The sequence below is a fragment of the Salvelinus namaycush genome, chromosome 8 (genome assembly GCF_016432855.1).
Source record: "Salvelinus namaycush isolate Seneca chromosome 8, SaNama_1.0, whole genome shotgun sequence".
NCBI lineage: Eukaryota > Metazoa > Chordata > Actinopteri > Salmoniformes > Salmonidae > Salvelinus > Salvelinus namaycush.
In genome coordinates this window covers 44,024,068-44,038,464 of record NC_052314.1, presented here as the reverse complement: position 1 = coordinate 44,038,464, position 14,397 = coordinate 44,024,068, and the positions used below count along the sequence as shown (strand labels likewise).

At 41.4% G+C, this 14,397-nt stretch overlaps 1 protein-coding gene across 2 annotated transcripts; it reads right to left on the bottom strand.

Moving 5' to 3' along the window:
- Positions 1-3,530: 3,530 nt before the first annotated feature.
- LOC120052694 (vitellogenin) lies at positions 3,531-13,884 on the bottom strand. Of its 2 annotated transcripts, none has more exons than XM_038999754.1 (34): positions 13,845-13,884; positions 13,659-13,679; positions 13,365-13,516; positions 13,022-13,273; positions 12,771-12,932; positions 12,532-12,680; positions 12,290-12,440; positions 12,025-12,182; positions 11,780-11,945; positions 9,990-10,115; positions 9,507-9,725; positions 9,195-9,412; positions 9,003-9,100; positions 8,748-8,872; positions 8,553-8,654; positions 8,324-8,443; positions 8,042-8,228; positions 7,852-7,945; positions 7,582-7,767; positions 7,301-7,460; positions 6,983-7,181; positions 6,618-6,898; positions 6,418-6,474; positions 6,235-6,309; positions 5,918-6,124; positions 5,625-5,776; positions 5,380-5,527; positions 5,145-5,271; positions 4,851-5,034; positions 4,658-4,752; positions 4,433-4,527; positions 4,135-4,300; positions 3,889-4,050; positions 3,531-3,780 (listed from the first exon to the last, which is right to left on the bottom strand). In XM_038999754.1, the coding sequence occupies exons 1-34, from the start codon at positions 13,882-13,884 to the stop codon at positions 3,668-3,670; spliced, it is 4,947 nt and encodes a 1,648-aa protein (XP_038855682.1). In that variant the 3' UTR covers positions 3,531-3,667. The 2 variants fall into 2 exon arrangements, with proteins under 2 accessions (XP_038855682.1, XP_038855683.1); XM_038999755.1 differs by having other exon boundaries at positions 6,618-6,895.
- Positions 13,885-14,397: the final 513 nt, after the last annotated feature.

Genomic DNA, 14,397 nt, shown 5'->3' with positions numbered 1-14,397 from the left:
TTTTGTTGTTGTTTTGGCTCTGTACTCCAGCAATTTTGATTTGAAATGATACCATGACGGAGGTTAAAGTGTAGACTGTCAGCTTAAATCTGAGGGTATTTTCATCCATATTGAGTAAACCGTTTAGAAATTTGAGTAAACCATTTAGAAATTACAGCACTTTTTCACATACCACCCCCCAACGCATCAAATTTGGCCTTCATTAGTTAGGGTTAGATTTAAAATCTATTTTCAAGTAGAGTAATTGTGGAAATGGGCAGGGTTTAGCCATAATTATGACTTTGTGGCAGCGTTAACTAGTGACGACCAGGGAAGGAATGATGGCAAATTCTTTACTCAGTAAGGTCACTCCCATAGAATTCTATGGTCACTCCAACTAAGGCTAACAATGAATGGCTGATATCCCAGGCTGATATGTGCTGTGTTCGGGACAACTTTACACCAAGAAACACTTACCCTGATGAAAGCCCCCAACATAAGGAAATTGAAAGTGGCTTTTACTGGAACCAAGTTACATGTTCCTCAGTACACAAACCCACACACAACAACATAACGAGCCATACCGTGCAGTGCTGGGCCCAGTCAGGTCTTTGACACATTCACTCACTCCCCCGCTGAAAGATCAGACACAAAATGTTGGCACCGTTGTAACAGGTTGTGAACAAGCCCTGGTCTCCAGCATGGGAACAGAAAAGGAATACCTGGTGAGGTAGTCTCAGGTTGGACTACTCCAAATCATCTTGGCTCTGACACACACACCCAAACACAAGCTTTGGAGGTCCATCTCTCCATTTAAATATCTCTCACACCCTACAATAACCTGTGGATCATGAGAGAACCTTCATAAATTAGCAGAATATTAAAAACAATTTATTGACACTTCATGTAGTGTCCCGTAATACTTTGTTTGAAGTGAGACACCTTCAGTCATTCATAACACATCCATAAATACCCTATCTGTCACACCCTGATCTGTTTCTCCTGTCTTTGTGCTTGTCTCCACCCCCTTCCAGGTGTCGCCCATCTTCCCTAATTATCCCTGGTGCATTTATACCTGTGTTCTCTGTTTGTCCGTTGCTAGTTCGTCTTGTCTCGTCAAGCCTAGCAGCGGTTTTCACGTACTCCTGTTTTCACGGTTTTGACCATTCTGACTGCCTTGACCCTGAGCCTGCCTGCCTGCCATTCTGTACCTCTCGGACTCTGCTCTGGATTACTGACCTCTGCCTGCCCTGGACCTGTCGTTTGCCTGCCCCCCCCCCCCCCCCCCCCCCCCCCCCCCAGGTTCAAGTGGTATTGGGATTATCTTGGCTCCAGTGACACAATCACCTCATCGACTGGACTGCTGGTGCCATCATGGGCTGGAGCCCATTCTGCCATGCCCACCGCCTGAAGTCGGCGCAGCCTGCCCCGCGACGTCTTCCTGTGGGCTTGGAAGTTGCCCCGGACCTTTCCGCCATTCCCACAGAGTACCAGGACCTTCGGGAAGTTTTCATTAAGGCTCGGGCCATTTGCTTCCTCCGCATCGGTTTCCCGTGCACTGACTACCGGGACCTCAATAACATCACGGTTAAGAACTGCTACCCGGCCTCGGCCTTCGAGCCGCTGCAGGGGGCCTGCGGAACGCCTACCACCTGGTGCACATATGGGAAGGGGACGAGTGGAAGTCTGCCTTCAACACGGCCAGCGGTCACTACGAATATCTGGTCATGCCATTTGGTCTAACCAACGCTCCTGTTGTGTTCCAGGCCTTGGTTAATGACGTTCTCTGCGACATAGAGACTTCCAATGGGTAGAGTCAGGACACCATTTACTGTTGATGAAGAGGCATACCCCTCCCCCTGTCAATTTTCCTGAATCCAATGTCCTGTCCGCTCGGTGAATGGAGAATCCATCGAGTTGGATTGCCATGGGGGAAAGGCCAAGTGTTTTTGGGATGGACAAGGCCCCTGACTGTGTTTTGATAGAGCCATAATATTTTGACTGATGAGGGACAAATTAGTGTGATTTTTAAGGTAATGTTTTTGTTTGTAGATGTCATTTGTATAGATTTCATGCCAACAGTATTTTTATTGTATTACCTTTTTGTTAAAACTTCTCTAGGATAGGGGGCAGCATTTTCACTTTTGTATAAATAGCGTGCCCAATTTCAACTTCCTTCTACTCATCCCCAGAATATAAGATATGCATAGTATTAGTAGATTTGGATAGAAAACACTCTGAAGTTTCTAAAACTGTTTAAATCATGTCTGTGAGTATCACAGAACGTATGTAGCAGGCAAAACCCCGAGGACTAACCATTCAGATTTTTATTTTTTGAGGTCACCGTCTGTTCAATGAGGTTTCATTGGGATACTAGATTTCTAATCAACCTGTTTGCAGTTCCTACCGCTTCCACTGGATGTCACCAGTCTTTGAAAATAGGTTGAGGTTATTCCTTTGTGCAATGAAGAAGAACGGCCATCTGGAATCAGTGTAACGTTATGTGTACTGTTTGAGAGTTGCGCAAGACTAGAAAAGTAGCGTTAGTTTGTTGACCTCCTGTATTGAAAACAGATAGACCCGTCTTCAATTTGATCGATTATTAACGTTTACAAATACCTTAAGGTGTATTACAAAAGTAGTTTGAAATGTTTTGGCAAAGTTTAGAGGTAATTTTTGAGATATTTTGTAGTGACGTTGCGCAAATTGGAAGCTGTTTTTTCTGGATCAAACGCGCCAAATAAATTGACATTTTGGACATATATGGACGGAATTAATCGAACAAAAGGACCATTTGTGATGTTTATGGGACATATTGGAGTGCCAACAAAAGAAATTCGTCAAAGGAAAGGCATGATTTATATTTTATTTCTGCGTTTTGTGTTGCGCCTGCATGGTTGAAATATGCTACACTCTCTTTGTTTACTGTTGTGCTATCATCAGATAATAGCATCTTATGCTTTCCCCCGAGAAGCCTTTTGAAATCTGACATGTTGGCTGGATTCACAACGAGGGTAGCTTTAATTTGGTATCTTATATGTGTGATTTAATGAAAGTTTGATTTTATATCAATTTTTTGAATTTGGCGCTCTACATTTTCCCTGGCTATTGGCCAAGTGGGACGCAAGCATCCCACATATCCCAGAGAGGTTTTAAGGTCATGTAGTTTTATACATTTGAATGTCAGACAGCGTAATGTATCTGTTATCATAGTCAACATAGTTTTTCCTTAAATATTGAATGTACTTTTAGTGAAATGTTGCTGATACACCAACACCAAATGTGAAAAGAGATATAGTTCTTTACATTGATTTATGAAATTGACAAACTGTCTTTCCCTTCAATTGATTGTGATGACAACAAAAAAATATTGGTCTAGGCTATTGTATTTGTTGTAGATGCAGTGCAATGGAAATGGTATACTGAAAAGTCATAGCACTGATGTCTTTTTTAATATCTTTTTTTTATTTCATAATTCACCATGAAAAGTGATTGCCATTAAATTTCTCTTATTAGAGGGCTCTTTTTGCAAATGGAAAACGTGGAAAAATGTATCAGAGACCATCTTTGAATGCACAGTTGGATTTATTACAATTTGAGTGTTCAATAATGTTGTAGGTTACATCTCAGTGATGTGAAATGACATATTTTCTGTTATAAAAGTTACAGTATCTGCTCCACCAGAGCACTAAATGCACTGCTCAGAGCAGCGACAGGCCACATGGGCTTCTGTCTTCTCGCTCAGGTCCACACTCTTCTCATAGATGCTGCTCAGACCTTCAGAGCGGTTCAGGTTGGAATCTGTAATAGGAAAGAAAGTAAGAAATTAGGAACTGCAGATCAGTATTTATTGTATACATCAGAACAGTATGGTGTCTTCAGTAAAACAGTTGTCTATTATAGACTCACCGACGGGCAGGCAGTGGAAACCGATGGTGATGGGGGTGGTCCTCACTGGGAGGCATCCAGGCAGACAGCGCAGCACAGGCTCAACAGAGTAGCATTTGGACTCCTCGGCATCAACAATCACCTGCTTCTCCAGCTTCACAGACTCGAACGTCATGAGGCATTCTGAGATAGAGAGGTACAGTAATAATATGTTAACTAAATGAACGGACATTTGTAATGCAGCATAAGCGGTAGGCTAAGACTTACCAGACTCATCACGACAGCTCTCAGAAGGAAGCACCCAGGAATGGGCAAAGCTGACTGAGCTCTTGGTCAGGCGGCCACTGGGTGTACGGTACTCCTGTCTGTCTTCGCCATCAGCCCTTCCACAGAGTCCACAGGTCTGTCCCTTCATCCAGTCCACAACTTTAATCTGAGTGCCAAAATCATACAACAACTTAGAACGACTGTAGCTTATGTTTCAGTACCCTTTAAACAAGTAATATGCTATTCATAAATTGAATGATACAGTATTATTGATATTATGACATAAGATTCCAAACACCTTCCATGAGTCCTTATCAAAGTAGACTTCTTGGAGACCGTGGCTTGGGGCATAGAGAGACACGCCTTCACCCTTCCGTTTGACCTTGATAGAACCTTAGGCAAGAAAATAAACAATGTTGTGGTTTATAGATGAGGCCATTTTCTATTATCTTATTACTGCAGTACATTAGATTATTCTAGTTATTGTGATGTTGATAAATAAGGTTGAAGGAGCATGAGAAACCTGAGGGGTCCTGGTATGGGAGGTTGTCGTTGGAAATTTCTATTCCATTGACCTTCACTAGTACATCATTGTCCTCAGTGTACAGGTCGATATCACTGGAAGTGTCAAAGATAACATTTCATACATTATGTTATTGATGGAACTAAGAAATATATTTGTGTCAAAAGCAATTGTTTTCTAAAACAATACTCACATGTCAGAGATTTTCACATTGATGTGGTTTTGTTCAGATGCGTGATCCTTCTTCAGCAGAACCATGAATTTGAGCTCTATGGTGCAATCCTGAGCCAAAACTTGGTAGCAAGAGAGAGGCATCTCGGTCTTGTACTTCCTGTTGTTAAATGTGGTCAATGTGTCTCTGACCATGCTACATTGAACTGGAAAACAATAGTGTTAATTTATACCTTCCTTGCCTTTTTTAATGTTGTAACTTTCCATTTACTGTGACATTGTTTTGTTTTTCAGTTTTTTTATTGTTTCTGCTTACCTGCGTTGACTTCAGAAAACAAGTAGTGGATTTTGTTAACAATGTTGTCATCAAAGGGAGTAAGATCAGTCACAGACCCAATGGGCAGAGAACAGGGGAGGGTCACACCCAGTGTATACAGTGTCATCTGTGATTTAGATACACAAATCCTCATCAGAAACAGTCAACCAAGAAGAGAAGTCTAGGGAAATAAAACAGCAGAAAATGCTATTGTGGGAAAAACAATGTTCCTCACCTTGGGTGCTTTCAGAATGACATCCAGGGTCGTTTTAGATGTTGCAATCATAGTCAATTGAATCTGTTTCTCACTATTTTTGTTTTTTTGCATTGGAACCAATTCAGCCAGGTAAGATGGGATGTACGCAGGGATGTATTCAGACACGCTAGAAGAGAAAAGGTTACACAAATCAGAAGTTGTTCTTGATTTGTTCTGTAACATTATTCAGCTATCACTAGTAAATTACAAATGAGTAACCGTACATCCTAACATAGTGCCAAACAGCCTTGGGAACCTTGGGGAGTCTGTCCCAAGACAACCTCAGACGAACTGCAGGGCTTGGACCAACAAGACCAGTCTCAGCAGTGATAAAGGTGTTATATTCCTTGCACTCTGCACCCCAAGCAATCTTGGCCTAATTAGGAGAACAAAATAAAGTGTACATTTTTTTTAGTATACAATAGTGATTATTGCTACCCACAGTACAACCTAAACAATAAAAAAAACGATCAGAAAACTTATACTGTAGCACTATTTACAAGATATTTGATCTTACAGTAACTTTGTGTTTGCTGAGCAGAACACCATCAGCACACAGTTTCCAGTTGTCGTTCTCATCAAGGGCAGCCAGAATGATCTGCAGTCTGGAAGTAGCTTTGTTCAAGTAAGCAGTAACCTGGTATCCCTCATTCTTATTGTCAGCTCTCACTAAACGGAAGAGGATGGTCACCTTAGGGGCGAGAGTATTGCCAAGGAATTTGGCCTGAGAAGAGAAACACATTTTAAAGCTTAATTCATCTCTGCGCTCACTCCCAATGGCACACAATGAAAGAGATGATTATCTTGACTCAAGTTATGATGGTGAAGTGTCACCTGCTTGTAGATGGCATGGAAGCTAGAGGCACTGCTCTTGCTTCTGGAGATTATATTGGAGGTGGCTTGAGAGTCCTGCAAACAAACAGCAAAACAAATCATCAGGGTATTTACGGAAATACTTTTCTACAAACATTTATTTTTGTAAACCATACCGTAGATGAAAATTCCTCAATATTGTACCTTGTGATACCTGTTGAATTTGCGGTCGTTGGGGTTGTCGTCGTTGGGGCCGTAAGGCTATTTGGGTAAAAATACCATTACATTCAATAAATTCTCTTCACATTTTTAACATCTATGTATGTTTGCAACAAGTGTGTGCCTTGTTTGTCACCTCCATAAATATCTGACTCAAAGAGCTTTGTGAGAAACAGTAGCCTTACATGGGAGAGGCGAGTGCTGGAGGAGCTGGACTTAGAGGAGCTGGAAGAGCTGCTGCTAGAGCGGGAACTACTAGAGCGAGAGCTGCTGGAACGAGAGCTGCTGGAACTGGAGGAATTCTTCAGATCAGGCACCAGAATTTTCTTGAGCTTCAACAGTACAGTTTTTCCCTCTGGAGCTTCGTCCTCTTCGTTCATGGTGATGACTTTGATAATCTTTTCTGCAGCCTTGGGTCCAACTTGCACTTCAAACTCCAGCCTCTCGATGGCGGGTTCAGATGCTGCTAAAAATGGAATGCATTAGAAATAGCTAAACAAATTGTTGCAAGTATATGCTGAATTTTGCTTATTACCAAATTAATGCTTACATGGTTTCGCAGAAATAAGGACTGAATGCTTTCCAATCATTTTGTAGAAAAGAGTGTTTCTGATGAAGGCAGCATTCTCAGAATCAAATTCAAAGCATGCATTGACTCCAAGCCTTTCGACACAGATTGTCTCCTCAATCCGTGTGATGGGCTTGAACTTGGATGGCGAATCAGAATAGATGATCTCGGAAGATCTTGACTGAAAAAATTATATAAATTCACAAAATGTATCAAATGTCTGGGGTCTGTGGTTAATAATTTCTGATTGGCAATTCTTGTGTGAATTTAGTTTTGAACAAGTATTTCATACAAACTCACCAAACTTCCAGCAAAAGAGGCAGCAGAGGCTGCAATCATAGATGTAAACTTCTCCCTGGACTGCTGTGCGCTTCTTGCTACTCCTTGGGCAGGAATCATGGGAGTTATTCTCTCAGCTGGGACATCCTCCACATTTCTTGCCACAGCAAAGGTCTCAATGCTGTTTGAAGGAACATAGATCTCAAGAAAACTGTAGTGCGGCAGCCGTGTAAAGAAAATATGAACTTAATGTAAACAGCTATTACATCCTCTTTTCTGACCAAGAAAAAGATTGCCCTTACTGTGTGGCAACAATATACTCAGGAGCGGAAACAGGTAAAGCTTCAATCTTGAAGTTGCCATGAGCGATGTCAAGCTCTGCTGACAATTTTGCAGGGACAATTGTGTGGACCTTAGCTCTTGCAATAATAGCAGACTGGATGAATGCAGTGTTCACTCCCATCACAGCAAATGTATTCATGACAATGCTACAGGAAGAGGAGACATTTGTTAAATTTACCAAGATTTGTGGTACTAATGATGTCATCAGAAAATATTGGTCTTATACTTACCTTGGTCTAACTTCGGCATGTAGCTGAATGTTTGTTTTCAATAGCTGGGCAACATGGAAGGTTTCAGGCAGAGCAGGTTTCAGAGAGGCACGGACTATGAACATAAAGATAAAAGCACATTCATATGGGAGATCAGAGATCCAGGGAAGAACTACTAATTACTTAGCAAGAACTATTATGATATAGTTACCATTGAGGTCTGCTTTAGCGACAGCAGCAGTGTAGAAACTGAGCTCCATGGGCAAACCAAGAACGGTGGGGAAGATGCGACGCACCTCTGCAGCCAGCAGGGGCTTAGCATACTGGAAAGTTGCTCCAGCCAACAGTGCCTTCAAGGCCTTTTTTCCCAAAGCGTGTGCAGAAGGACTGTTGGCAAGCTGTGGGATAATATTAGGTTTAGCTGTTTTGTCCCTCAACTGTGAATGTTTTATGAATACTTTTGGAGACTATTAAGTTATATAATTTGTTGTACCTGAAGTGCCTGATCGATGAAGGACTTGTCGATGTTGGCAAAGGCAATTTCCTGTCCAAAGAACTTCACATATATGGAGGCTAGGGGCTTGCTTGTGGTTAGGGACCTCCAGTCAGACAGCTGTGGATAGACGAGTAAAACAAACCTGATTGATCAATTTAATTTTAAAATCTACAGGGATTGAAGCAATTTAAGATAAATGTGTAACGTAGTGATCGTTGATACTTACAGCCTTAATGACACGCTTCATCTTGGTGATCCTGTCAACATTTTCAGGATCTGTGGGGATTTTCAGAAGAGCCTCCTGGATTCCCTCAGTTCGCACTCCAACCTAAGGGGCAGACATTAAGCTTGAACAGTTAAAAAGTGTTTTAAATGTACTCAATCATTATCATTTCAACGAACTTTGAAAAAACGCCTTTACCTCAAGAACATCAGCAGCTGCTCCAGCAAAGTAGGTGCGAGCTTTGCCCACGACGGTTCTGGGGAAAATGGTGGCAGCATCGTTGATGTAGAAAGCACTGGCAGCAGCACCAATCCTCTGGGGACCTTTAAGATGGGAAAAATGACTGTTAATGATTGACTTTGTTGATATTTAGTGAATGATGCTATGGGTCTGTCATTGCAAGCCAAGGAAGATATATGGAGGCTAGGGGCTTGCTTGTGGACAGTTCCTTACTGCTATAGGCATCCAGGTGGAGGGCTTTACTGAAGTGGCAGCTCAATCTTCTAAATTTGTTGCTGAGCATCTTGACAGCAACATTGCAGGCAGCAGCACTAAAATAAAGGAATAGTACCTATGTTATTCAACCTGATTCCATAGAAATTGAGAGCGATATAATGACATGTAAAGGTGAAAGAGTGCTCTTACACTGAGGCAAAGTCAGGGACAGTGCTCCTGGTCAGGGACTTCATGTGAGAGTAGGTGAAGCTAGCCACCTGCAGATTTTCCTCTGTTTTCAGAATGTTAGCTAAAGTAATCACCAGGCCCATTGGGGGCTTTGTCTCAAACAGAACAATGCAGGCAAGCATGCGGAGCTCTGGGTGGAGAGCCTTGTCCATGAACAACTGCACAGCAACTTCCTGGACCTAATTCACAACAATAATGCAGAGATTTGAATGGACTTCGCCAATGAGAATGATGATGTTGTCATTTGCAATTTAATGGAGGGACTGTACTCACCATTCTAGGCTCCCTCTTAGCAATGTTCCTCAGGGCCAAGACTGCATCAGCCTGGACTCTCAGGGGCAGAGCAGCAGCTGCAGTTCCAAACACGGGCAGGAGCTTTGTGATTGGTTTAATGCTAGCAGGATGGCCAGCATTACCCAGAACTTTAAGAAGCATGGAGAGTTCCTCAAATTTCCTATTAGCAACAGCCTCAACAGCAAGTTCGTGGATGGGCTGTGGGAAGACATGTACAGTAGATATGTTTGAATAACCTCAATCAGTAGATCATCATATACGTGAGATGACATCTTTCGAAAATGTCTGAAACCCTACCTCTTTGAAGAGTATCCCACTAGCACTGACTTTGCTGATAAATCTTTTTGAGGGAAAATGTACTTGATACGATTGTGATATGTTGTTATCTCACCTAGCTATCGTAAGAGCATCTGCTAAGTGACTCAAATGTAAATTGATTATAGGAAAATACATCCAGTTTACCTTCACAAGTTCAGCATGGCAGTTGGGATATTCAACACAGTATTTGGAAACCATGGTACCATAACCAAGCATGGTGATCTCACGTAGAACTGGGTGTGTCTGAATCTTGTGGTTTAAAGCTAGGCTCTGGTGGTGAAAAAGATATTGTTTTGAGTCATCTTTATATCATTTCTTACAAAATATTGAAGAGATAGGACAGTGTAGAAGGAATAAAGTGGGTCCAGGATTCGCAACCAGACGGTCACAAGCACATATGTGACCAGCTTCAAAAAGCTAGGCGTATGTCGCACGTCACTACTTCACAGGAGAGGCATTTGCATTTTTTTCTTTCAGAAATGCCTCCTGGAACATGTGAACTGTCATGTGCCTTCATAACAAACTTGTATGCCATCTGTAAATATGAATACAATTGTTAAATTAGGAGCCTAGTTGGTTTAGCCATGGACAAATATCTTCCCGCTAGCCATGATTGGCTGAGATAATGAATGGGCTAATGAATGGGCTGTACATGCCGAGAGATGAGTTTGTGTTGGTCTGATATGTAGCACACTTCTGTCTATAACATGAGCTGCTCGGTATGTGTCAATAATCCTTGCTACAGTGGCTTTTTTGAAAGATATAATGCTAGCCATGGAGATCTGCAAATGTGTTGCTACTGCGCTCAACAACATTGTTGCCCAGAAATTATTAGGTGCTATTGACAAAGATTAGTGGGGAAAGGTTGTGATGGACTACTTTCTGCACACAGTCAGTGTGAACCGAAGTGACTTGACACAACAACGGGCCAAACAAGCTGTAGCTTGCTACAAACCAAACAGAAAAGACACGCTGCCATGAAGTATTCATCCATGTATACTGGTAATAGTGTAGCTACATTCTCAGATATTATTCGTTTCAAATTTTGTCAGAAAGTCATATTCATTGCAAGTTAAAGCGTACTGTTAGCTAGCTAGCAAATGTTAGCTTGCTGGCTTGCTAGCTAACGGCACGTGTATGATCTCTGTAGTAATATTATTTGCATCTCAGAAAGCCACTTGCAATTGCTGATTACGGCTATCGATTGTATTTCATGAACATGTGTACATATCCAGACAATAGTAACCATCCACTTAGCTACATGTGGCTGGGGGTGGTTATAGAATTTATTTCACATGACCCATCAGTTTTGGACAAGTGTCTGGGTAAGCATAATGTATAATTATAAAATATTTATAAAATATTTTTATCCGGACACTTTCAAAGTCAGATTAGGATATAGGCCAAGGACTAGATAAAGTGTATTTTTACCTGGAGCTTTTCCCTGTTTTAGGCTACTACTTTCACCACTTTTAGTCTTGAAATCTTTGGTTGTTTACTACACTACCATACTCACTCTGTTTAGCTCATGGTCTCACATGTGAATCCTTAAAGAGATGGGTGGGGCTAAGGCTTAAGAGGGTGCTAACGATGCTGAATAGGTTTAAACGCAGAAGATCTCCAGTAGGTGTAGGAAAAATATTCAAGAGACATTTTCTCATAAGTGGGGTTACAAGTTAACCAACTTTCAAAGCAGAATTACTTTCCCATTGTTCCTCAACTGTGGTGTATGATATACCGTTTTGTAGATCTGAGTATCTACTTTTTTTTTTTAAACACCAAATGTTGCTACATAAGACTGAATCGAGGCAGTGGGTCACATATGTGTTGAAGGTAGTGGTGTTAACCACTAGACCACCTCATGCCACCATTTTTAGTCATCTTAATGAGGAAATCTATAAGAATGCTTAAACATCATTTAAAGGTTTACTTACTTCAAAAAGCTTGACAGTGTCCAGATCAGCAGCCACCATATGCACAGCGGCAACCACAGCCTGAACAGCCTCAAAAATAGTGATGTCACCAGCCAAAAACTTCTCCTTGATGAATCTCACAGACACTGAACTTCCAATGTAGGGGACAGCATCCAGGATCCAGTGTCTGAAAAAAAAAAGTATTTCTGTCATTGTGTCTTTGTTTGAGCAATTGTCCCAGAAAAAAAAATATTTTGAAAAATTACCTGTAAGCTGGTTTGTCCTTGAACTCAGCCCAGATGGCATCAATAGTCTCAGACTTTGCCATGCGCAGGAGCTGAATAAACTGCACAAACTTAAGAGGAGCATCTTCATGGAGCTCTGCCGTGTTGTATGTGACCAGATGATTCAGGATCTTCACAGCCTAAACAATTCAAATGAAGTGTTTGTATTAAACCTTTGTCATCTTTGGCTTTACATATTGTCAGGCTTATGTATCAAATAATAGATAGAGTCATTGAGTCACTGTACCTGAGCACGTACGTTGCTGATCTTAAGGAGCTGAATAGGCATCTGGAGAATCTCAGTGGCCATCTCATACCGGATGAATCCACGGTGAACATAATTACCACCGGGGAGAATAATTGGATCCTTCTTGATCTCAACGAAGGTCAACATTTGTCTGTGAAAGGTAGTTCATGGGAAACTTTTAAACCTATAAGCTTAATAAAATGAAAATGTTTTCCTTTTGTACCACAAATCAGTCAACATACTTTGCTTCCATTTGGGCAGCTCCTGACATCTCATTGAATGGTGTGAACTGATGGAGCTCAGTAACGGTGGCCTCCAAGATCAGAGCACCACTGGCAGCGGGCTTCATGACGTAGTTGTAAGTGGCAGCTCCCATCAGGGCCTCCCCTCTCTGTTTAGACAAAACACAGAGTTGTATTGTCATGTGAAGTGTTTCTGGTTATGTTTTTCCAACCCCCAAAATAGATACTTATGCTCATACCTGCTGGCACTCTACACACTTCTCTGTGTAAGCCAGACCAAAGTCCTTCCTGATTCTCTCCTGGCAGTTATTGAGATCCTTGCTCTTGGTCAAATGGATGCGCTGTGCCTTGGCATCTTCACTGATCACATAGTGGGTCTTGCACACTCCCTGAACTCCAGACTAACACAAAAGAGAGCATGAGTGAGGAACTCAAACATTGCTTACTGAAACATGTTTTGCATCTACATATGAACATATACAAGTTGTACCTCCTGCAACTCATAGACGTTTTGTGTCTTCTTGATGTTGAGCTGAAGAATGTTCAGGATACCTCTATGGACATTCAGCACTGTTTCAGAGACAGCAGTGGGGGCAAATACCTTACCCACAACACCCTTGGCATACTCAAACTTGATGGGAATCGAGAACTGAGCAGCCAGGACTGAAGTGAGTTTTGCAGCTGGGACGAAAGGATCTTTGGGCCACACACCACTGTACTCAAAGATCTCAGGGTTCACAAGCTACAAGGAGATATCAATTGATGTATTAGTCAATGTAATGGACATCACATTAAGATATTGTTTGTGTGTGAACTTCATGTATAACAAATACCTTCAGCAAGTAGGTATTCTCTGCAACTGCACTGATAAGAACTTTGCTGATTACTTTTACTCCAGCTCTAGCCAGACCCTCCTCAGGCAGACCACCCAGGAGCAGTGCCTCATACTTGTACACATAGGTCTTACTGGCAGCAAAATCAGGGGCTGTAATAACAATCAAAACATATTTGATGATCTTGTGATCTGAGAACTGGTTTTACTTAATTTATTCAACTAGAAAAAAAATGCAGAAGTGAAACTACCAAATAAACATAAGTAAAAATCCATAAAAATAATATGTACTTACCAAAGTTAACAGATTGACTCGCTACAAGATAAAACAAAAATTATTGTCACAATATGTTACTGAATGTTTTTCAAAAGATGTCATAGATACAGAATTGTACATTTCAATATTTACATAACTTAGTTATATTTACATGAAGTTAGTTATAATATCCGCACTAGAATAAGACAGAAAAACTGTACTTACCCACAAGGGCTAGAGTCAGTGCAAGTACTACTGCTCTCATGGCCAGTGTGATGTGAGGAACAACAGTCCCAGACCGCCTTTTAAAGAAATTTTCTGTTGACAAAACAATCGTAATAAAATATATAATTAACTAACGTTACATAAGTTGAGGTCAGTATGTGCTCATAATAAAGCCTGTTGAGTGGGTTATCACGAGTTCTGAGGTGGCCACATACACCCATAGGTTAGGTTAACCTGCCCCACTACCATTTAGCCCTTTACAGATCAATGTCCATCTAAGTCAGTTTTTTAATGAAAATTATCTGGAGAATCACATCTTGTTTTATCCAACAACTTATGTATACTACGACCTTCATTTCTCTTCAAATACTACATTAGTTATTTTTCTCTATTTATCTAACCACGATGTGGAAATGCGATACCCTAGGAAGGAGACGGCCTGCTGAAAGAACAGGCATTTCTCAGCCTTGACATACAGGTCATGCTCCAACTGTCGTCCAAGTACCTTGCGCACCAAGGACACATGCTCGGCGCGTGTAGCGGAGTAAATCAG